General features: G+C 39.4%; 1 protein-coding gene across 1 annotated transcript in view; it reads right to left on the bottom strand.

The window, feature by feature from the left end:
• Positions 1 to 238: 238 nt before the first annotated feature.
• The window catches only part of pigk (phosphatidylinositol glycan anchor biosynthesis, class K), a 30,057-nt gene continuing 6,850 nt past the window's right edge, over positions 239 to 23,445 (bottom strand). The window contains exons 8-11 of the mRNA XM_040144733.1: positions 21,958 to 22,068; positions 19,893 to 20,065; positions 12,651 to 12,726; positions 239 to 1,688 (exon numbers count right to left, since the gene is read on the bottom strand). Of these exons, the coding sequence (XP_040000667.1) occupies positions 1,572 to 1,688; positions 12,651 to 12,726; positions 19,893 to 20,065; positions 21,958 to 22,068 (477 nt within the window). The 3' untranslated portion in view covers positions 239 to 1,571. The remainder of the gene's footprint in view (positions 1,689 to 12,650; positions 12,727 to 19,892; positions 20,066 to 21,957; positions 22,069 to 23,445) is intronic.

Below are 23,445 nucleotides of genomic sequence, written 5' to 3'. Positions count from 1 at the left end.
AAACCTCCCCGGATTGTTTGAAATGTTTCCAGTAAGAAAACAACAGAGCAGGTATGTAAGTCAACTCAAGCTGCACCAATTTCAAGAATGCCTTTGTGTTGTAAAATAAGACTAGATTACCATCCTCTGCCAGGATACCTTCAAGGATATAACAGTAAAGGCGGATCTCATCTTTAAACAGCTTTACAAAGTAATTACGGAAGCTTGATATCTTTTTAAAAAAAATGAGAGACATAAATGTATTCCTTTGATTCTGTATTTCGTCTTTATTCAGAACATCAAAAATCCTACCAATTGAGGAAATAAAATGTGCTTGCAGTCTCTGAAAGGGGAGCAGGAGGGATGAGATTACAGGAAATAAGAAACGGAGGAAAAAGGAAGAGAAAATAAATGTTGCATAAATAAAATGTAAGAAAAGGTACATGGTGGCTGACACAGCAGCTGCCTTATAGTACAGATGGTTTCATTTCCAACTCCATCTATTTAGCCGCAAGGGAGAGTGGCAGTCAATGGGCGGGCCTTCACGCCAAGGAGCAAAGATAAACTACCGCTGGTTCAATCCATATGCTTTGAGCATCAGTCATTCCCCCCAACAATGAGCTTAATGCAGAGTAGTTACACGGGGAGAGAAAGGCAGAGAAAGATGGAGGAAAACACATCCCAGCATAGAGGAGATTCATTTGGGACGGCTGGCGACTTACTAGGTTATCACTTTACTCACTTATCACTGCCGTAGCACAAGACGCAGAGTGGCCACGGAAATGGCTGTCCATCACCCAGAATACAATCAGCGGAGTACAGGGCTGGGTAGCTAATGGTTGTTTCCACTGGGAGGGCAATTTGGTGAATGGGAAATTGGATGGGTCCATCATGCAAAATGGGATTATGTGCGATTGTTATCCTTCATAGGCGTGATATGACGTTCCAGGGGTGTAATGTATATGGACAGGGGAGACATTAAATAGTAATCTCTCCACAGCCCACTCACAGCAAATCAGCCTTCCCTCGTCCCACATTTTCCTTTTTGACCGAGATGATGCTCTGAGTAGCACTTAAACAAAAAGGCTCTGCTGAAATATGCAGAGCAGCGCACCCTTGAAAATAAATTAAAGTCTTATCACCAAACTCAATTCAGTGCATTTATAACCAAATCAACAGAATTATGGAATGGCTTGACAAAACAGAACTTTTGACACATAAAATAAATAAGTGGAAGTCATTTTGTAAAAGACACAGTTAAGAAATCTGTTTATAATGACAGTACCGCTAGTGGTATGCCCTTGCAAAGTAGGGGCATTTTAAGTATTTCTCCCTTCTTCCTTGTCGCATCTAAAATAATACACAAATGTTTACATTTCATCAGTAGAGAACAATCATCCCAAAATAAAAAAAAGGCACCAATATCATCACACAGTATCTGGACAAGCAGTTGTGGTGCCATACATCTTCTTTCTATTTTTAGGAAAACAAGCCTGTCACAAACTGCACTTTCCTTCTAAGATCCCTTTCGTAGAAGCTCCTGGTCTGCAGCTTCACGTCTTTGGATATCCAGCAGCGTAAATGCTTAGGCCTCAGAAGATGTGTTTGAGGTGCTTGATGCCGTACGTCTTGAAAAACACCAGGAGGATTAGAGTCCACAGGCCCAGGATGAAGCCATCCGGAGGATGCCAGTCTTTCTGCTTTGGTTTCTGAAGGGAGGTTTGGGGGTGAGGGTGAGGCGAGGTAAGGCGAGGTGGGAATGGGAATGGGGGGAGGAAAGGGGGGGGGGGGGGGTTTGCAAGTTAATAATGGTGTGTATATTTCTCCTGTTGAGGCCACCGCTGATTGTTCTGTCATTCACACAGGCAGGCGCAGAATCACACATACACTCACTTTATCTCCACAAACACATTATGTACACTATCTGTTGTCTCAAACATACAAACACAAAGGTTCACACCAAAAGCAGGTGGTAAAGCTCATCAGTACACCTCCCTGTCTTGTGTTTGTCCCATTCACTGCCACATCATCACTTTGTGTATGATTATACTTTTAAATCTCACCCATATTAAACAGGCATCTCACAAGCAGCACATTTATATGCTAATGCAGCTGCAATATTCTGCGGAGAGATGAGATTTAACCTCTAAAAAAAAATCTTCCTAAATCCTCCGCTGGCGACAAAGCTATGGATAGGCTGTAAGGACACTTACGAGATTTCTGTTATCCGTCGCTATACAAACCGTCATTATCCAGTAGGGGACCAGTCAAAAAAGGTATCCCCTAAAGCCAAAACCTGAAGATTTGGCAAAGAGGATGAACACACAGCACACGCTCCAAGTCTGCCCGAGTTACAAACTGTACACACAACAGGACAACATACAGTACAGTAAAGCTGCTACACAAGTACTTGAGAGATCTCTCTCTCTCTCTCTCTAGCTTGCCTCAGTGCTACTACAGTATCCACTGTACATTTATTCCTTCTCAAGTACATCCATATCGTCTTGACACAGTCGCACACACTGCGGTAAGAGCTGGAGCCAGACTGACGGCAGACTGACAGTCCCGGGAGAACTAGACACTGTTGTGAGTCTCACAGGCTAACTACAACCAAAAGACAAGATGCAAAGTTCTTTGCATTGTTGTATTAACTACAACCTGTATTAATCAGTTATTGTGACATTGAAATTATAGAGAATAATCACCAACCCCTGCAGATCTATGGCACTTTTAGCCACTTTTAGCTCATTGTTTTGGTTTTACACATTCTGTGTATGGATGATAACGAGCCGCTCTCTTCAACTCCCCGATAGGCAACCACTTCCAGCACAAAAAACTCTGATAATGCCACTGTACACTACCTCCCTAGCACCAAACAAAAGACAGGCTAAGTTAGCAACTGGCTGATGAACACAGTGGAGCATCTAGCAAGCTAGAACCAGCTAATTTTTTTTTTTTTTTTTTTCACGAGTTGGTTGAGACCCGAACAAAGCCAAAAGGATAGCCAATACCCTACTGACTCAGTGTTTCTGCTATGTAATTTGGTAGCAGTGGATTACCGCTGTAAAATGATTGTTGCCACTGCAGATACACGCCTCTGCAGAGGGCTTTTAACGTGAAACGACGGAGATAGGAAGTGGAGACGCATGGCAACACCCGGCCAGGGCGAGAGGGAGAGAGAGAAAGAAGAGAACAAGACTATGTCAAAACCTAGTACATGCCGGGACCGCCCCCTATCTGTTTGCTTCTCTCCTACTCTCTGTGCTCGCATATACAGTATCTATTTATTTGGGTAAGGTTTATGTGCAGCTAATTACATTTAGATATAAAGGTCTTGTAGAAAAACATGTTTATATTCCTCAAACAAAGGTAGTGAAAAAAGTTCTAGTATCTGTGCCGCAGAACAGAAATATCACCACCACGATGGAAAAATTTCCCCAAATACCCAGCCTTTGATTCACATTAATCAGTTGGACAGAAATACACCTTAAAACGAGTAATAATGTCAACTAGAAAATCAGAAGTCTGGGATGTCTGTAATGTATCTCTGCGCCAGTCTTGGAGTTTTTCTGCCCTATAGTGGCCAAAGTTTAAATAATGCAGCTTAGGATCCGATAGCCAAGTATCCCTCATTTAGTTTTACTGTCCAACAGCATCCCCAAATTCCTTAATTTACACCTTTATCAGTATTTCAAACTTATGCACAGTTCAGCTGTGTTGCAGAACAGCAACAGAGAGCCGGAAGAAAACTAGGATTGGGTGGCACGGTTCGGTACTATGGGCACTATAAAATAACAAGGGTATGTACCTTTTTTAGTGCGTTAATTGCAGTGCAGATAGAGTAATATTTCATCTAATCCTGATGACTCATGGCATGTCAGTTTTGAGACTGTTTAATTGCCATGCAATCTATACATAAATTGATCTGTACAACTCAGGCGGACGTCTAATATTTTGCTGGATATCCCTTTTTAGAAGGTGGTAACTGCTGAATTGGCATACGTACAGCAGACTCCATGGCTGTATGTGTGCATATACAAATAAGAGACTGGCATTTAATGTAGAGTGTCATTATATGTGCAGTGTCTGAAATTACCACCCATTGACACCACATGCCAGTAAAATGTGTCTTTCACAGCAAAAATCTCCATTGGCTGAAACCGTAAAATTTTAACACCTCAGTTATATTCAGACCACTGTAGATTCTCTGTCCATTAAATCAAAACACGACTATGGCTCTGTCTCAAACTGAGTTTTCAGTGGCTAACTGTAATGCTCTTGTTACACAAAGTAGCATTATCTCAGCTTGTGGAGAGGGGGTAATGATGAACTTGACCCACTGTACAATACAGCAAGTCTTAAAATAACACACTGCACCTGATTCTACTCATGAAATTGCATTCAGAACAGGCATGATTACATGTCTCTTAGAATAATGAATATTAATTGCTTTGGCTGGTGAAAATTATTGTAATTTCTTATTAGTTTAACAGCTCCTGGTAACTGAAGCAAAAAGTTAATTTCAGGAAGTGTGTGGGGATATGTACTCGTGCCTCTGTGCAACCGTCTTCTCAAGGCTTTCCAATCCAAACTCAAGGTTATGTGACGACGTTGCCAATTGCTAATGAAGAAAGACTGAGGACAGCAAGTAAAATTGGATTACATCTGACTCCAAATTTATTTAACAGCTCAATCAAGTCAAATCAATAGAACTGCACTGCCATCCAGAATGCTAAAGCAGAGACAGTGAGGCCTTTGCACGCCACATCAGCCCAGAGCTCCAGGCACAGTGTTGGACAGAGTGAAGGCTGGAGTTCCAAGACAAAAAGCTTCTGATTTAACGCTGCATTTACACTTAATTATTTTCTGCTTGAATTCATTTTTTATTGGCTAGCAATGTCCGACAATAACCAGAGCTGAAAGAATAAAAAAGAAGACTGAAGAAATATTCAGGCTTACAAGAGCTGTGGCACATCAGTCACGTTGTGAAATGGGCCAGTCCTTCAATCATTGGCAAGCGTCTCTCCTGCATACAGCATAAAGTATCCACAGTAGGTAGTGTCTGACAAAACAGGCTGCAGATTATGCGGTGGAAAGAGGTCAGAGCTTCGACAGACAGTTACTTCACTGTACAACAGAGACAATGAAGCTCAAACTATGAGGAGATGTTTTCAGCGTCTGATTCAATGGTGCTTTTGTGATAGTAACAGTAACTAATAGAGACATCTCAGACGTCAGATTTTGGTCTTGTTTGTCTGACGTCAGACTAGCAGAGATCCAAGTGGTTGTCCGAAAATAGCCAGGCATTAAAGGCCCTGTTAAAAGGCCTTTTTTTTTTTAAGTCAGTTTTTTTTTTTTTTACTTTTGTGAACACACTTTTTTCTGACAGAGTTGGACATTGGGAATTTTGTAGTTGGCAGGACTAAGTTGGAAAATTATGATGTAATGTATTTCCACACACCAATCAGGATTTTGCATAAACCAAATCAGATTCTGATGACATCTATGTACCTGTTTGCTAATGTTACCAGGTCACTGTCAATCAAATCTGATCAAATCACAACCACACAGTCCTAAGGTAGCAGTTTTTGAGTGTTAAACTCTTCATGAATAATATCTGAGGATGTTCTTTCCCCTCACTTTAAATTTGATTGTTGCTTATTTATTGCTTAGTTAATGTTTACAGAAAAATACTTTGATTGTTAACCATGTTTTGAGGAGCTTTACAAAAAAAAAGTTGATGCGATTGGTGAGAAGATGAAATGCGATCGTGAGTTTTTGAGGGCAATTCGATGAACAGATCCATCAGTTTGACTGCACAGGGGTTTGTAAGAAGACAGGATTGTAACAACAGTTAAGACAGGTTCAAATAGTGCTCTCACTGATTTGAATGATGTGCATGGGTGTGGCAAAATGGCTCGATGGCGCCCCATACAAATTTCAACAAAGTAGCCCTTGTGGTACGTTTCACCTACATGTACGAAACTCGGTTGGCACATGTAATATCCCAAGACTTACAAACTATCCTGTTGTGTTCAGGGTATGGTTCCAACAGGAAGTCAGCCATTTTGAATTTACTATGCAATTTCGGCACAGTTTTTGCCATTTACTAGCATTGTACTTTAACGATCTCCCCCTAGAGAACTAATCAGATTGACACCTTCACAATGCTAAATTGTGAAGCTTTTAAGTTTTCATTGAACAGCATGTCCATGGTGACATGGCAAAATTGGACGTTTCTCCATGAAATAGGAAGTTGTTGTAACTCAAATACACATTGTCCAATCTGCCCTAAACTTCACATATTTTATAAGAGTCCAGGCCTGAAGACATCCACAAGCCAGTATTCAGTTACAGTCAGAGTGCCATCTTCTGGCAACAGGAAATGACATCTTTTTGCTGTACTGTACTGATGTACTCCTCCTTGCAGTTGTTCAGAAAACCTAAGACCTTAAGACCTTGATGATGCTACATTGAGAAAATTTCATCCAACGGCGTTGCCCTGGCGGCGTAGCGAATTTCGATGTTTTGCCATGAAACAGGAAGCTGTTATGAGAGGCTCAGGATAATAAAAAAACACGAAACCTGTCACACCTGTCCAAAGTGGACGAAATTGATATCTGATATGGGTCTCCAGATTGGGTGTGGCAAAATGGTTCGACAGCGCCCTCTACAAAATCTCAAATTACAGCCCTCGTTGTACGTTTCACCTAGATGTACGAAATATGTTGGGCACATGTAACATCCCGAATGATAAACCCTGACGTGCACATCGGTGCAAGGGCCCGATCAATGTTGCTTGCAGCTTTAATTAGTCTTGATATTTGCAAAAATGTAACTTTGATCAGATTAGCACAAGAGTAGAAAGAACAAACTCAACAGACCAGTCTAATACGGTATCGTTGTTTAACAAACCCTGATATCAAATTGTCATTATGATAATATGCTTTTGCTGTTGTTGAAACAGAAGCCCTGCCCCAAATCCCCAGCATGTTTGAGTTGTCGTCCTCCATGTTTGCCTGTGAAATGGACACAGTGCTATGACAACAGTGATCTATCCTATGAAGACGCTGACGTAATCACATGAACACCGATCTGGTAGTTCATAAAGCCATCACATGGCCACTGATTTCAAACCGCACACAAATGTGGCCTTAATCAGTTTGTTTGTTTTCCTACTACAGCTACACTACAAGCCTCAGATCTGTGTTACATAGCAAAATCTGAGTTGGGACACTTTCAGCTACAGCCATGTTGACAAAGTGGCCGGCAGGAAGACAAGGAGAGGAGCTGAGGGTGAAACACCTGGAGGATGAGGCAGAGGCCAGGCGCGGATGTTCAGATAAGGCGTCTGGGGGCTGTTGACCTCTGCAACAATGGTAGGCAGAGGTATGCGTGACAGAGACACTGTCTGTGTGTGTATGTAAACGCAAACCCCTTGGGTAAGGAAGAGCAGAAGGAGATGGACTGACTGTGACAGGAAGCCACGACAGCACAGCCGGCAGAGAGAGGAGCATATGTCAAGAGGGAAGTGAGGGAGAGAAACATTAGAAGAGAAGTAGGGAGCATAAAGCCTGAGAAAAGAGTGATACAGTTGTATGCAAAAGTTTGGGCGCACCAGGGCAGATCCCATGTTTTGTTGATTTTTTAAGTGAAAAGTAGTAAATACAACCGCTGCACCAAACAGACATTAAAAATAAGCCTCTCTTCAACTGTCTTCAAATACAGTTACTTTTGATTTCATGAACTTAAAAAAATAGAAAAAAATAAACAGTAACTGTGGCGTGTGCTTCATCTAATGATTAATTTCACTATCAAATGTAAGGGTTTTTTGTTGTTTTTTTTTTGGAAATATTGAATATTTGTTTAAGATGTAAAATGTAGCTGGACTGATGCTGGAATTTCTAGGCCCTACTTCAAAGTTTCAAAATCCAATAATGATATATCGGCCAATAGTTTTTATTTTATTTTTTGTATGTAAACAAGCACTTTTGATAAGGATCCCTTAAATTAAGTTTTTTAAGAACTGTGACCAATATATGCACTAAGTAGGATATTTTAGAGTTGAAAAATACTTGTTACTGCTCTCTGGTGGACAAACTATGTAATGGTGACACTGTTTCTAAATGCCATAAAACAAAGAATAGAAATCAGGCGTGCATCAAAACAATACATCTGGACTTCCACCTTTTTTTCCCCACCATCAAGCATTTCTGTACTAATGTTTCTTGTAACAATCAGCCAACATATACATAAATACTGATTTTGTTCATTTGGATCTCTTTAGCTCAAGGCTAGTCTCCCAGGAGTTACATTTCTCCAATAAACTTTTATCAGCTGATATTTCGGTCAGTCCGACTATAGTGTAAAAGTGTGATGTGAAATATGGCAGTTGAAAGTTTCTGTAGTCCAGTGCGGCATTTTCGAATTGCTTGTTTTGTCAGACCAACAAACCAAAAGGTATTTAAATGCTTGAAATTTTTGCTTGATAAATGACTTCAGAGATTAATTTGTTATCATAATTGTTTAAAATTAATTCTGTCATCAACTAACTGATTAAATGACTAATTCGCATAGCGCACAATTTAATAACCACACTTTAATTACTGCTTTAAGTATAAAGTTTGAGTAGCCTCAGATAGATATCAAGGCCACAAAACAATTTAAACAAGCAGGAAATTTCTGCTCTTATCTGCTGTCAAACATGTATGAGTTTTTGATTTGTTAAAGAAAAAAAAAATACACCATTAAAAGAATTGCAGCTTCTTCAGACAAAGAAAAAAGATATGAAAGAGACAGAAGACACAATATTGGGCACACAAATAAGAAAGAGAGGTAAACAAGTGAGAGATATGAGCAGAAAAGAGGCGAGTGTTGCTGACCTTCACTGACGGAACCATTCACATCTCACCGCCAAAGACAGGGACCTACACTACACTCAGGCAGTCTTCCTCCATTACACATGTGTTGCGTATTCAATTCACCAGTAAAAATCAATTAACAGCTACCCATCTGATTGATTTGAGCTAATTAACATGGCCATGCAGGATCCTAATGGTCATTGAGGGAGGTCTGAAACGCCCTGCCAAATACTAATACTCCAAGGTCAAAACTGCAGCAAATTTATATTGTGCAGAGCCGGATGACAGAACAGCGGCCATTGTACGCTGCCAGGACACTTCTCTGTATTGCCTTGACATTCAAGCCCTCAGAAAGTGCTGGGACAGTCAAGGCAGTGGGTGCATTATTCTCTCATAAGGCATGTTTTGCTTTTTTTGGGGATATTATTTGTAATTAATGGGCAAAGCAAATTCTAATTGATATTGGATTAAACAGAGGGAGCTTGTCAGAGTGGGTTTGGCCTGTGATCCAGATAATCTCAACGTCTACTTTTCATAAGAGTCATTGTTGTAGCCTGCGTGAGGGGAAGGGGAATTTGGCGAGGGATGGGGAGGGAGGGAAAGCATTTATTTTCACCGTTTCCATTTTTGAGTCTCTGGAGCCATATGGTGTGGCGTCAAGCTGGCAAAAGAACAAATAACAATTTGACGCCAGAGATCGGGACTCACAGCAGCAAGGGAGGAAAAAAGGAATACATAAGAGTTAAGAAAAAGAGAGAGCTCCTTCTTATTTCCATAACTGAACATATTGTGATTAGGCACTGGCAACATGATGAGATGTGTGAGGTTGGGAAAAGAAGGTGGCCGGAAGAATGGACTCACCCTGTCACCACTAGCGAGACAACAGCCAACGGTGACAGGGCATTAATCAGCTCTTCACATACACACATCCATGTGCACAATGAGGGGAAGTTTGTATACAGACGCCATCCAGCGTCAGTCATTCTGATGATTTTTCTATTTACAAGCCATTGCCTGGTGTACTAGCAAATGGAAAAATGCTTCTCTTATAGATAAAAACATAGTGAGAAGATTTGTTTTTGTTGGTGGGACACTTTGGGACTATTTTAGACATCAAATTATGAGATACAAATCGCATCTAGTTCTTCAGAAATCGGCATCTGATCAGTGAAAACAAAGGTCCCTAACACAGCAGCATGAAAACCAAGATATCTCAGAGAGCACTGCGTCCAAAATGACAGCTAATCAAAAACAGGAGAGCTGTCAACTGAATTGATGGACATTGGTCATTCTGCTGCAGTACAGATGGACCAGGGCGAGGGGTAGCAAGATGACTCAGTCTGTCAGGACTTCCATCTTCAACCCAGCAGGAGTGCTAGCTGATAATCGAAATCTCTGGCAGGGATCGTTGGGTTGACGACTGTTTATGTGTTGTACGTGTGGGTGCATTTTAAAACAGAGAGACAAATATAAGAAAGACGGAAAAAAGATGTATAAAGATGAATGGACAGAGAAAAAAAAAGAGGAAAAGATTTAGCCAAGATATTCAATAGTGTGATTGTATTTACATATTGAAAATTACGTACAAAGTTTATGGGACACTCTTATGTGAGCAACGGGCAGCAGATCTGACACTGGCCCGTGTTTTGCTAGGCGTTTGAGGCAGTCCCCAGCTAATTTCCCAGAGTGCCGCCGGGTGTGGAGACCCCTCCTGTTTCTCATCACAATGCTCAATAAGTGTCTGACAGCGCTCGGACCTGTAGTCAGCTTCATTTCTCTGGGCCAAACAACACCCAGCGATGTTCCCATTAGCTGGAATTTTTTTGTTTTTTGTTTTTTATTTTATTTTTTTACCACTTGCTCGGTTCAGCTGGATCTGACCTTTGATATCAACGCCAGTAGTTTAATATCCAACTACATAAAGGAGACAACCATCATTTTAAGATCAAATGACAGCAACTCCAACTCTACTGTAGCCACTGAAATATGAACCAGGAGCACTTCAAACAGATCTGACCTAAACAATTGACTGACTCATTTTTTGCAGTTTAATTTGATGCCTCTTTCTCTGCTTACTGATCAGAAACAGCCTAGGTATAACTGTATCTCTTTTCAGGGAAGTGGTGTCTATTGTTCTGGAAACCCCACTAAGCTGCTATGATCCCCTGCTTTGGCTTTAATATCACAAAGCTAGATTTGACACTTGGCATTAGTACAGCTCATGAAATTACTTGGCATCTGTTTGAGCATATGAAATGACACAACTGCCCAACTCTCACATTTTCCTCAGCAAAAATATCATATTAAATGGTCTGCCTTTGTTTTAATTTGAAATCATAATCCCTAGGAGGTTGGTGTATGAGGTGTAGACAGCTCAGCTATGGCTAAGACCAATTTACACTGCATTGGGGATGTAATGCTTGAATGTTAAAGACAACTGTTATGAAAATGAAACAGTCAATCCCATTTAGCTGTATATATGGACCAAAAAAATCCCTGTTAGAACACAGCTAACTTTGAACTGGGGTAGTATCAGCTCGGTAGCCTTTTTATTTTATTTTTTTTAAATTGGCAACAGTATAACATTGAATATTTATTTGGTATGAGCATTAAACCATTTGAATTTCTAAAATAACAAAATGGTTCAACCTGGATCAGCATTAACTACTGTTGATGTATCATCATCCTTACAAAGTTGATTTGGTGAACAGACACGGAACAACTTTATCATTCACTTGGAGTCATATGTTGCCACCACTTTTGTTCTCCAACAACGCCTGAGAATAGATATCTTGCTTTTTAGCTGATGTGTTCATAAGCTAGGTGCTTACTTTGTCTGCCATTTTAGAACTTATTGCTGAAAACAGCTGCCTACTGTTTCAGGAAACAACACTGATGAGAGCGCTGAGACTGAACCAAAACAGGACAGTTGCAGACCGGACAACCAAAAACACTGGGCTAAAAGGCATTAAAACACCCCATAGAAATGTGGGAAACTGTAGAGTTGGGAATTAATTTGCTGTGGGTTGATCACTACAAGTAACAACAAAAAAGGAAGTTGCTTTCATCTGGGAAATGCCAACTTTTCTGCTATTTGGTTGATATTATATCATATTATATATTTTGGTTTGGTAAATATATAATTCATGATAGGCAAGGGTTGGACACTTGTACAAGTTAACGCAATCCATTATAAAGATTAATGTAACTGTTACTTTTCTGAGGCAGAAGGTGATGCGGAAGTATATAAATAGTATCTTCAATAGGGTCATAATAGAAAATCCTACAACAGTTGATACAGGACCCAAGACCGGTTATTCTGAATGCAGAGCACATGTAGTAAAGGTGGAATGAGGAGGAACAGGTTTTCATTTGTGAGGGTCGGCCAACTGAAAGCCACAATCCATTTGAAAATGAGGTGAATGCACAATTCCTCACCACAGTCCTGCCTATCCGTTCTGCTGGATTTCATGGTGGCCCCTCCACACTGAGACCACGAGGCACTTGCATTTCACACTTAGAGCCGTCACCATGGAAACGGCACAAAGACATCGGTTGGTGGATGTTGTACATAACTTTCTGTTCTTTCTCCAAATTAAGGTTGCGCATGGACGGACTTCAAGTAATAAAAAACACTGGAGCCCAAATAAATGGCTGCATATGCATGACCAAAAAGATGCACACATAAAAACTCAATGTTCTATGGTGAATAAAATTGATGTCAAAACTGTCTGGATTATATCAACATGTGCCTGTTCATGTGGATTTGAGTATCCTCAACTGACTCTGGTGTTTTTGTGGATCTCTTACCTGATGGATGATCTCAGATACTGGCAGCTGGTCCGCATACGAGTACGTCTCTTTTTGCAGCTCTCCATTCACAGGACTGAAAGACGAGACACAACCAGAACAGCAGCCTTTTAGCATTTGTCTGAAGTAAGTAAATTGCACTTTGGAAACATTAAGCTTTTGTCATGTGGGACACCATTAATCGGTGATGTAGAAAAGTTGTCAGGAAGAGGAACAGACTCCAGTGTGTCTGTTGGCAGTGTGTGTAGTAGAGTTGTGTGTGTTTGACAGATCATTTCAGAGCCAAGTTAATGATAGGCAATACAAATTGATGCAAATGAACCAAAGTTTTTCTCTTAATGAAATGAAAAAAAAAAAAACAAAAAAAAAAAACATCCTGAGGAACCATACTAGTCAAAATCATTTTGATAATGGATGGATCCTCTGTATATCACTACACAAATCTTAAGAACAAGACAAATGAAAAAGAAAACATACAAAACAGAATTTTAAGTAATACACCACCTAAAATCCATCTTTTGAGCAACCCACTCACCACCTTTTTATTTTAAAGATTTTAGAGATGATAGGAGAACTCCGAACTCCCAGGCCCCCTGTAATACCCATGGTGCACTCAGCACTTTGGTTAGTTCTTTCTGAAAATCAGAGTGAACATCAATGCAGTATCACTCAAAGTTGGAAGACGCTTTTTACAGTCAACCTCAAAACTCCTACTGGTTTGGTGTTAAATTTTTTGTACGGGTAAACAACCTCTGATACAGCTAATGTTTTTGTTTATGCCACACAACAATCGTCAGCTCTCCACGGCATCTCATTCACACCCACCAGTGCTTTCATTGTGCTTCTCTTGGTTGCTCTTTGCAAGTTTATGCACAAAGGAATTACAAATGAAAATCCTAACGTGAAGCTTGCTAACTTTGGCTTTTACTGTGTGGCACTAAATCACCTGAATCCAAAAAAAACTAGAAAATTCTCCCCAAGCGGTAGGTAATAGCACAAAGAAAAAAGCAGAGTAATGTTAACGTAGGAAAGTGAGAGAATTTAATATGCTCAATACGTGCACAGATACAGGCGCTTAAAGGAAAGAAGATCCCAAAAAGGCTTCGGCTAATCTGGATTGTAGCATGTTTCAAACTTGGAGCTCTGCCTCAGGCAGACCAAATTACCGGAGTCAGTCTACATTATCAACACTGAGTAGATACACAAAACATGGTTATGACATGCAGCCTCAGGTTTTATCTCTTACAGTAAGTACTAGATTATTTTAGTTTGCTGACAGGTAGTAGGCTTGAAATTTGTAACAGATTTTGATAAACATCAAACAAAAACCTTAAAGAAAACAACAAAAGGAAACAAAAATCATTGGGTTGTGGAGCGAACCACGTATTTGTATTTGGGAGATGTGGTTTTTCTACATCTGCTACTAGAATGAAGTAACTAAAGTGGCATATCTTAAGGAGAGAGTGGTTAAAGATTTTACAATGAATAGTTTTTATGAGTATGTGCTTTCTGAATTGCAGAGGCATCATTTCAGAAAAAGCTACAAAAACAGTCCATTAGACAACTTTGTTATGTGTATCCCTGTGACCAAGGCCAGTATGCAAAGATGAATGACCTAATGTAAGGACAAAACTCTGCTCAGTTTTCACAGTAAAAGATGGGTCTATCAGTCCCTTAGTAAAGCTGACCCTAAACCACATCTGCATTGCTGGCTACGAATAAAGCCATTTACATTTAAAATACTAATACTAATGCTCTTAGCAACAGCGACTTGCATTATTGAAGCAAGCTGAGGTTAAGCTTTTTCAAGGTCACCACATGGCAGGTGATGGATAGACATTCGTTAATGTGAGACAAGATGTATTAAAACTTTGACCTTTCAGATATGGAGTCACAGAGCTTTCCTGCTTCCAGTGTTTAAAAGACCTCAACCAGTGTCCAAAAAAAAAAAAAACAAAAAAAAAACAACAACATTGAAACACATCAATGAGCTACACTGTTGTAGTTGCTGGGTGACATGTTCCTTCATTACTAGGAACATAAGAACTATTGATTATTTTGAGTCAATCCTTCATATACGGTCCTGCTGCTGTAAATATTCACTACTATTACTGTCGCCTTTTATGTTTTCATTTATTTATTCATGTAGTTAAGAAAATAATTCAAATGAAAACAGATCTACAACACTGAAATATACCAGAACTACCTTCAGTACAGCATTAACTGAATGCCTTATCGCTTGTCCTCTACCTTAAAAAAAATTGGGTTTACTCTGAAGGAAAAAACTAAGGATTTTAGGAAAATCTGGACCACATCATTGCTTTTCTGGATTAAGTCCTTTCCAATTCGAATGGTAAATCTGTATTAAATCTGCTGTCTGATAACTCGTTATCAGACAAAAAAAAATTACTCCTTATCAGACAGCTGTTAGGGGACAGATTTGTGTGTTTTTCTTTAGATTTTTTGTTTGTCAGCTCGTACGCTCTCAAATATGTTAACTATGTGTTCTTGTAGGTTTACTATGTCGGGTGTTCTGTTGTACTGGCTTTATTTTATGGGAAACTGAAGCATACAATTGAACCAGTTTTGTGAACTCAGGGCCTCTAAAAAAAATACATGTGACCCAAAAAAAAAAAAAAAAAATTGACATTACACCTAACAGTTCAAACACTCCTCAAACCCATTACAACTGTTTGGATCCAACAACTTGCCACAATTGCCATAGGCAGTTTTGAAATGCTTGTATGCTTCCATGTATATCTTCTTTGAAAGTCTGTTTGATTCCAACATCACAGTCTTATACAGAGTCAGGAAGAAGAGTCTCAGCTAAAAGGTCACAGTCGAGTGAAGGCTGTTTTTGGATAATCAAAGAAAGTTCAGGCCAGACCGCTGCTGAAAAAGTGGGCCATATTCCCCAGTGATCCACCGTGGCTCTCCTCCAACCACTTGCTGAGTGAAGCAACCTGTTCTCCTTTTTCTTTTTGTCTCTTTCTTTACTTTTGCTCAACATTTTTCTCCTTCGCTGCTAACAAATGACTGCTAAAAAAAAAAAAAAAGGGGGGGGGGTGGTTTCTAGGATCTATGAGGCTGCAGCAGGACCCTTCTCACATTTTTTCTCTCTAGCTTTTGATCTTCCTTGTTTGTTTTCCTGTATTTATCCCTTTCTATTCAACACCATTGCTCTCTTCCCTTCTTTCTTCTTAATATGTCTGAGCGGTAGGGCAGAAGTTGCTCTGACAGACAGGAACACAGACTGAAGAAAACAAGCCGAGCTGGCAGGCAGGGTGCTGACCTCCTAGTGAGCCCTCTAGGTGCTCCCAGCTTTTCCTGCCACTGGAAACATGTCACTGAGGTCACCGGCGTCTCACCACTGCCCCCGCCCCGTCCCCCCTCCCTTCGCGCTTTCACTTAGCACAAAAAATGAGCTCTAATTCAATTCAAACCACTTTCCACTTTATTTTCCATAAAGAGATTTTTGAAGAGGATTTTTCAATCCACTTAGCTGATTCTAATGGATGTGAATGCCCCTCCCCACCTCTAGCTCTGGTATCACTGCTGTCTCCAGCTGCCATCTTTAGGTCAAACAAATTTCCTTTTAAAATCTGCTCTACTAATGGCCAAAGTAGTTTTTGTAGACTCTACCCTGCGCTGCAGGTCACAAATTAGATTACGTTTACTTTATAACTCAATGGGATATGAACTCAGCTTTAATTTGATACTTGTAATTATCCTGGGAGTCGTGTGACCCGCAGGAAGACGTGTTTTGGTCAACAACCATCTACTGCTGGAAGTACGTATATGCACAATGTCATTAAACTGTTAAGCCTATGTATAATGAAGAGGATTGAGGGGGTCCATTAAAACATCCTCTCATTCAAGTGCAATCCACTTAATGGAAGAGCCTGTTCTGAGGAAAACCGGCTGTTTAGAAATGGGTGAGAGGAGAAGAGAGAATAACAGAGGAATGGTAGCAAGACAGGAGAGCAAGCCAGAGAAATCATAAGAGACAGGCATACACACTTGCACACACATGTACCCATTTTCTCTAAATATCCTTCTCCATGTCTAAGTGGCAAATTGAGCTGACTAAAGTGGATTAAAGCAGCACTATATTTAATAACAGCATGTTTCAGAGGACATCTGTGATCTTTTCTCTGTGGGAACACACAAAGCTCACTACATCCCATTTTCAGGTCTTATGAATTGCGTAAAGATCCTGTTTGTGTCATGTCTTTGTGATTGTTTTTTGAGATGATCCAGATGTGTTGGCAAGGGGTTTAGCCAAGCTCAGTCTTGATTTTGTAGACAAAAACTCAGACAGGATTTGTATCTCGAGGGAAGGTGGGGTGATTACAGTATTACATATGCAAGAAAAAATAAGGCTGCAACAATAACTATTTTTATTATTGACTAATCTTGTTTCTTATTTTCTCAATTGTTTTCTTCTATACAATGTCAAAAAATAGTGAAAAGTGCCCATTATAATTCCTCTGAGGCTAAGGTGACATATTCAAATTGATTGTTTTTTCCGGCAAATAGTCTGAAACCCAAACATATTCAGTTTACTATCAAATATGACTGCTGCAAATCCTCACATTCAAGAAGCTGGAATCAGCAAATGTTTGAAATTTTTCCTTTAAAAAAAAAAAAAAAAAAAATGACCGAATGGATTAATTATTCAACAAAACTGTTGCCAGTTAATTTTCTACCAATCGATTCATTGACTAATCATTTCATCGCTACTGGTAAGTGATTTTAATCCCATCCTGAGCACTCCTGTGATGTTGCACCCCATACTCCCAGTAACAATTACACCCCCTATTACCTTCTGTTTTTGGCACACTTGGTGGTCTTTCGGATAATTTAAATCCAGAGACAAAATTTGCATTTTAAAAATGTATCTCTGCATTTTTGTGCATAAAGCTGGATTTTCATCTGCTGAATTTCATCAGCTCAGCACACAGTTTCATTTCTGTGTGACAACTAAAAAGCAAAGAAGACACTACCTTGTTGACAAGATCATTCAGTTTATTTTAATTTCATTTTCCAGCAGATTCTGTGATAGTTAATCTGTCACCGTATAGCCTAAGTGCTGGTATTATGTCTTGTATTGTCCCCGAGCAACACTATTATCTTGAAAACACCAGGTCTTACATTCATAAAGAGCCATTTGAGTGTTTTGCTACTGTCTATGCGATTAATCAAATTACCAGTAAATGATTTAATAATGCTATTATTGATTAAAACATTAAATTACATTATTTTATAAACCCAGTGGTGATGAAGGTCATGTTTTTCCTGCAAAATATACTTTTGTACCAAGTCTTGCAATATGCCCATGAATAAAGTGCTGTACAGGCCTATGAGAGGCACAAGAAAATACTTCATTATCCCCCCCGCTCCCTGGAATATTATTCTCATCTGAATGGGGCAAAAGATTCCCTATTGTGAATTACAAAAAGATGAAAAGTGTCATTAGTTGCCCTAATACTTATGAACTTTACAAACAGTGTCTTTTTTTTCCTTCTTAAAAGTAGAGAGATGCTACTACTGCTTTGGTGCGTCACTAAACTTAGCTCCATTAAACATCAAATGAATCAGGGGATTGCTGGTTTCTTACATCAGAATTGGAGATAAAACGTCTTCTCTCTAGGACTGATTTGGGCCAGTTCAATAACACTGCTGCTGTGTTTCTGTGTTGCATGGGGGATCAGCAAGCCTAATGTGTTGGCCCTAATCAATAATAAAGTAATAGGGGAAGTTGTGCACAATGACTAACTAGCCTCAGGCCAAAATAGCCAATGACTAAAATCAGTATGGCAATTGCCTCTAATTACTAATTAGCAGCCAACCACATTAGATTCTTTGACTTTAATACCTCCCACTGGTTCAATTAAAGACAAGCTTAATGAAATTAATAGAAGTGGAGGGAGTGTAATCATGAATAAAGTTTTAATTTCTACCCCATCTGTTTGTAGAGCACTTTAATCTGTTCCTTGCCCACAATTTAGTAAGTCATTTTATGAAGGACTGTTTGCATTTTATTGCATTGGCTGTGTGTTTCCCAAAAATTCCTGGTGATTTTCCTTATTATGGGATTAGTCAATCTGTCTGAGAGGGCTAACAATATGTCACCAGGCACAGAGGATGTTGAGCAGATGATGTTAAAGAGTTTGAGCCTACAGCCACCTAGTGGCCGAGGGCATTAATCACACCAAAGATGCAAAGAGAAAATGCAGTAAATTGGATTTGGATGTATGCAGTCGTAGTCATCACAAGGTAGCGCCAGAGATAATCAATCAATCAATCAAAAACTGCTGCTTACTCAGGGGCACTTTAGAACAATGACTGAATTATAGCTTTCATACAATTATCATCCCCACAATGCTGTAAAAATGAAGCTTTGCTCACTGATACATAACAGTATAAATATCAGTAAACACTATCTGAGTGAGCTGTATTATTATGTCAAACAATAATGTCCACTAGGCAGTCATAGTGATATGCACAGTGTGGTTTACTCTCCCAGAAACAGGCCACTCAACACATCATTAGTTGAGAAATCAATATCACTAATGAGAGATGTTCTAAGCAGAACTCTAAGCCTAGAGTTGGTTGGGAACCAAACATAATTCAAATGTGGCCTGCAGCACTTCAATTAAAACAAAATGAGAATGACCTCAATTAAGGCTTTTACATCCAGGCTGTCCCTAATCCATCTCAAAAAATCACTTCTCTTTAGAGTCTAAATTTGCCACAGGTCTTCTTTTTACTTCCTCTCAGATACAGAATATACTGTATTTGGGCATTTTTAAAAATATTAAAAATCCAGTGAAAACACATTTCAAAATGAAGGTTTTTAACAGAGATTTAAGGTTAGAAAGTTATTTTTCAAATCTTGTTAAGAGTGGGAGATTGTTGCAGATGGGCGTCCCTGACAACATCGCTCTAACTTTAATTTCAAGTCAAGTTTTAAGTAGTTTGAGGACACACTTTTTGGTTTATTGAAGGGTATTCTCCTATGAAATGTTTCATCCTGTATAATATAGATGGTTTGGTGTTCTAACTACTATTTGATCTTTCCAACTTTGACAAAACAATATGTCCAGATCACATTGGTATTTGACAAATCTCGCTTCTCATCCAAGGCTACTATTCATATTACAATTACTGGCATATAATAAAGTTAAAGTTGAGTGAAAACATTCCACTAATGACAACAAGTAAATTAATTCAGCTTACTTCTCCTCCAATTGTTTGATGGGATCGGTCAAGTTGATGGTTTCCATGGTGATCTCCACTTTGCGGACGCTCCCAAAGAAATCCGTGATGAGTACACTTCCTGGGTCCCTAAGGAACAGGTCAGTACGGTGGCCCGGAGTGGACACACATTGACTCTTGGGACACACTCTGAACTGCAAAAGCAGAGAAACCACAAATGGTGTATTAGGAATATGCAGCTCATTGCAATAAACAGTGCAAACACAGCAAAGGTTAGGGGCTCCATTCTCAATAGAGCCATCTATGCAAAAAACCAAACCAAACAAAAACAAAAAAATTATGTTTGTACTATATTTGTAATTATATGTAATTATATACAAATTTTCAAACTGTAAGTATCTACCCATGGTGCTGTGAGGAAGTTTAATTAAAAACATTAACTACACGGTGGAGGTCACTATTGTAGGATTTTAATACTCAGACAGTAGTAAGCAGTTTTTGTCTCCTTTTCATACTACTGAGGGTGAGCTGTAACCTGTAGCCAGCTGCATAAAACCATAGCTGGAGCTGCAGTGGGAGGTGTTATAATATGTGGAAGTGTGAGAAGAAGACAAGAGGCATGGCGCCTGACATTTGTGCATGTCATCATCAATTACAAATTTTTGGTGCCTGCTGTGTTAGCACTTGTGGGTTAATCCTCTTACATGTGTAATTCATCAGTGTGTTGTCCGACTGGGCTCTTCATTTGGAGAGAGAAATAAAATCATTCAACCGAGGTGAACGTTATCTCTATCAGCCAAACAGACCTGAAAAACACACGACTGCTAAAAGGATTTTGTATGGAAGGTCGAGGCAATTTCGTTTTCATCAAAGGGCAGGTCTTTGCAGTCTGGACTAAAAATGAAAAACTTGGTGGACTTGTCAGAAATCCACAGCACTGATCCTTAATTCTACCATATACCACAAGAACGAAGAGTGCATCTTCGGAAACAGGAAAATCAGAAAAAATAATAAGCTTTAGTCAGAGCACATTGATTGAGGTTGGACTGAGTCCCTGAGTAAAGATTTGAGGTGTTTTGATTGGCGCTCCTGGTGAGGTAAGGCAGGGTAGGTGGTGGGGATGACGAGTGATCCCTGGGGCCAGTGGATCTCTGCAGGAGTGTAACAGATGAAAAGGGAGGTGCTGCAGAGATTGAGGCACGGCCAGGAGCAGCATGCACTCACCATCTCTACCAACATGTGTCACAGGCAAATAACCTTAACACAGTATCAGACATTCTGTTTTAAGTGCAGAGTCGTGAGTGACTTTCATCTGGCTCCTTTAGGACCAGAAACCTTATAATAACAGATAGGCGAGGAGGACAGTGCAGGACAGATACTGTCTCACTGCTGTAGGTACCAGACCCCAAATGTTTTCACAGGAAAAAAGTCTCTCTGCCACAGAGGCCACAAAAGTTATCCTGCATGAATAATTGTTGTACTCTAGGGCTGCAACTAATGATTATTTTATAATGATTACTTTTTTTTTGATTAATTGGATAATTGTTTAATCCGTAAAATGTCAAAAAAAATAGTGAACCCAAACTGATATATTCAAATTTCCTTTGTTGTCTGAACACCAGCTGAAAACCCAGCGATAATAATATAATTTACAGTGATACAAAACAGAAAATCAGCACCTGTGAAAGTTTGGAATTTCTTTCTTAATACATGACTTAGTTATTTGATAATCAAAACTGTTAAACTGTTTAATTTTCAGTCGATAAATATTAGCGCATACTACACTATGAGGATCTAATTCTAACCGGTCATTTATTGAGCAAAAATGAAAAACTTTTTTTTTTTTTTCTTTGTTTATATCATTAATATAACTTGATTACCTTTTGGTTTTGGACTGTTGGTCAACAGACAGATTTTTGTTTTTGTTTTCTATTTACTGACAGTTTAATACTGAACAATGAATTGATTAATAAGCAACTTACTGACTGATAATGAGAAAAAACATTAGTTGCTGCTTTATGGTACACATGTAGTCTGTGACATTAGGTTAAAGAGTGCACATGCACACTAGCACACACATCCTCACCAGGTCATTCATGTTGGTTTTGCTTGCAGGATGAATGTCTTCCAGGAACTCCAGTAGGTAGAAGGTGTAACGGTCCATCAAATGGACTCCTATGGCCAAATCTGGCTGGTGCTATGAAGAAAAGGGGTTAAAAAAAAAAAAATGTAAGAATAAGAATATTAAATATCCAACAGCATATTGTCAGCACAGTGGTGCTTTGGTGGAATTTTTTAGTTTTGCTTCAAAACTCCTCCTTCCTTGTTTTTGACACTGGTTCAGAAGGATGCTTCCATTAAAAATATTTTCTTTGGATTATCGAAACAAGGCAACAGTCATGGGCCATCACCCATAAATACTTCATTCCCCTCGGGATACATAACTAAAAACATATGTCACTTTGTTTTGATGAGCAATTATAAATTACAAAGTCTGATCAGTCAGCTCTGGCACTGTGACTGTCAGACAAAGTAATAAATGGAGACCAACCTAAGGCTGCCAATCAAACAAAAGCATCCAAACATTGTAACCGCACTTGTTTTTAGCGCATAGACGGAATTTAAGAAGTAACTACTGTTGGAAAGCTGGCATAATGAGTGACGGCCATCACCTTAAACTACAGAGTGGTTTTATCTTTTAATGCTGTCTGGACATGGGGTGAAGAACAGTGCTTGTTTTTTGTATTCATTTAGAGTTATGTTTCTGGTCACTTGGCAATTGTAAGTCCAACATTCAGTCTCTTTTTGGTCTCTACCAACTCCTGAGGGAAAGCCACAGTGTGTGGCTTTCTCCCTGCTAAACGCCCCACTATGTTAACTAGCCAGTCTCTAACACTGTCTGCTGTTTGGTGCTGAGCAGGTAGTGGAAGGTGGGTTTGTAGAGCCTTTTAACTCAAAACAGTTCATTGTGTCGCCAAAAACAACGCCATGAAAACACTGAGAGTGAACCAAAACAGTAAAGTTGTGGGGCAGACAGCTACACAATGAGCTGAAACTCACTCTATAGAAGGCTCTGTAAAGTTGAGGAGAGCTGCAGATTCAGGTGATAATTCTCTGCAGGTCTGGTTCATCATTACAAGCAACCCCTTTCAAATTGTCACATTGTCTTCATATTATCATCTGATAGATGGTTATTAAAAAACAAAAAAAAACAAATTATAGCCACTATAACAGCTTTTGCAGTAATAGCTGTACAGTCAATTGACATTTTGGAGTGTTATGGTCAGCAAATGAAAGAAGATGCCATAATTTGTCCTTGAAATAACACAGCTGAAGCAAACATGAAACTTCTTCCACTTTGTAACCAATAAACTGTATATAAAAAATAGTGTCAGTCAGTAGTTTACTCAATAGTGAGCAGTAAATTGAAATTTTGCACATGACATGTACATTAATCATTTCCCTTCCCTAGTTACTGTTGCTACGCCTGCAAAGCATTCCATTGTTGCCCAGCAACAGCAGCAGACTGACCATTCCGAATTCTAAGTAACTTTTGAAACGATGAGTCCTCGAT

Source organism: Xiphias gladius, chromosome 14 (genome assembly GCF_016859285.1).
Source record: "Xiphias gladius isolate SHS-SW01 ecotype Sanya breed wild chromosome 14, ASM1685928v1, whole genome shotgun sequence".
NCBI lineage: Eukaryota > Metazoa > Chordata > Actinopteri > Istiophoriformes > Xiphiidae > Xiphias > Xiphias gladius.
Note: the sequence above shows the minus strand (reverse complement) of the source record. Positions and strands in the feature narration are given on the sequence as shown.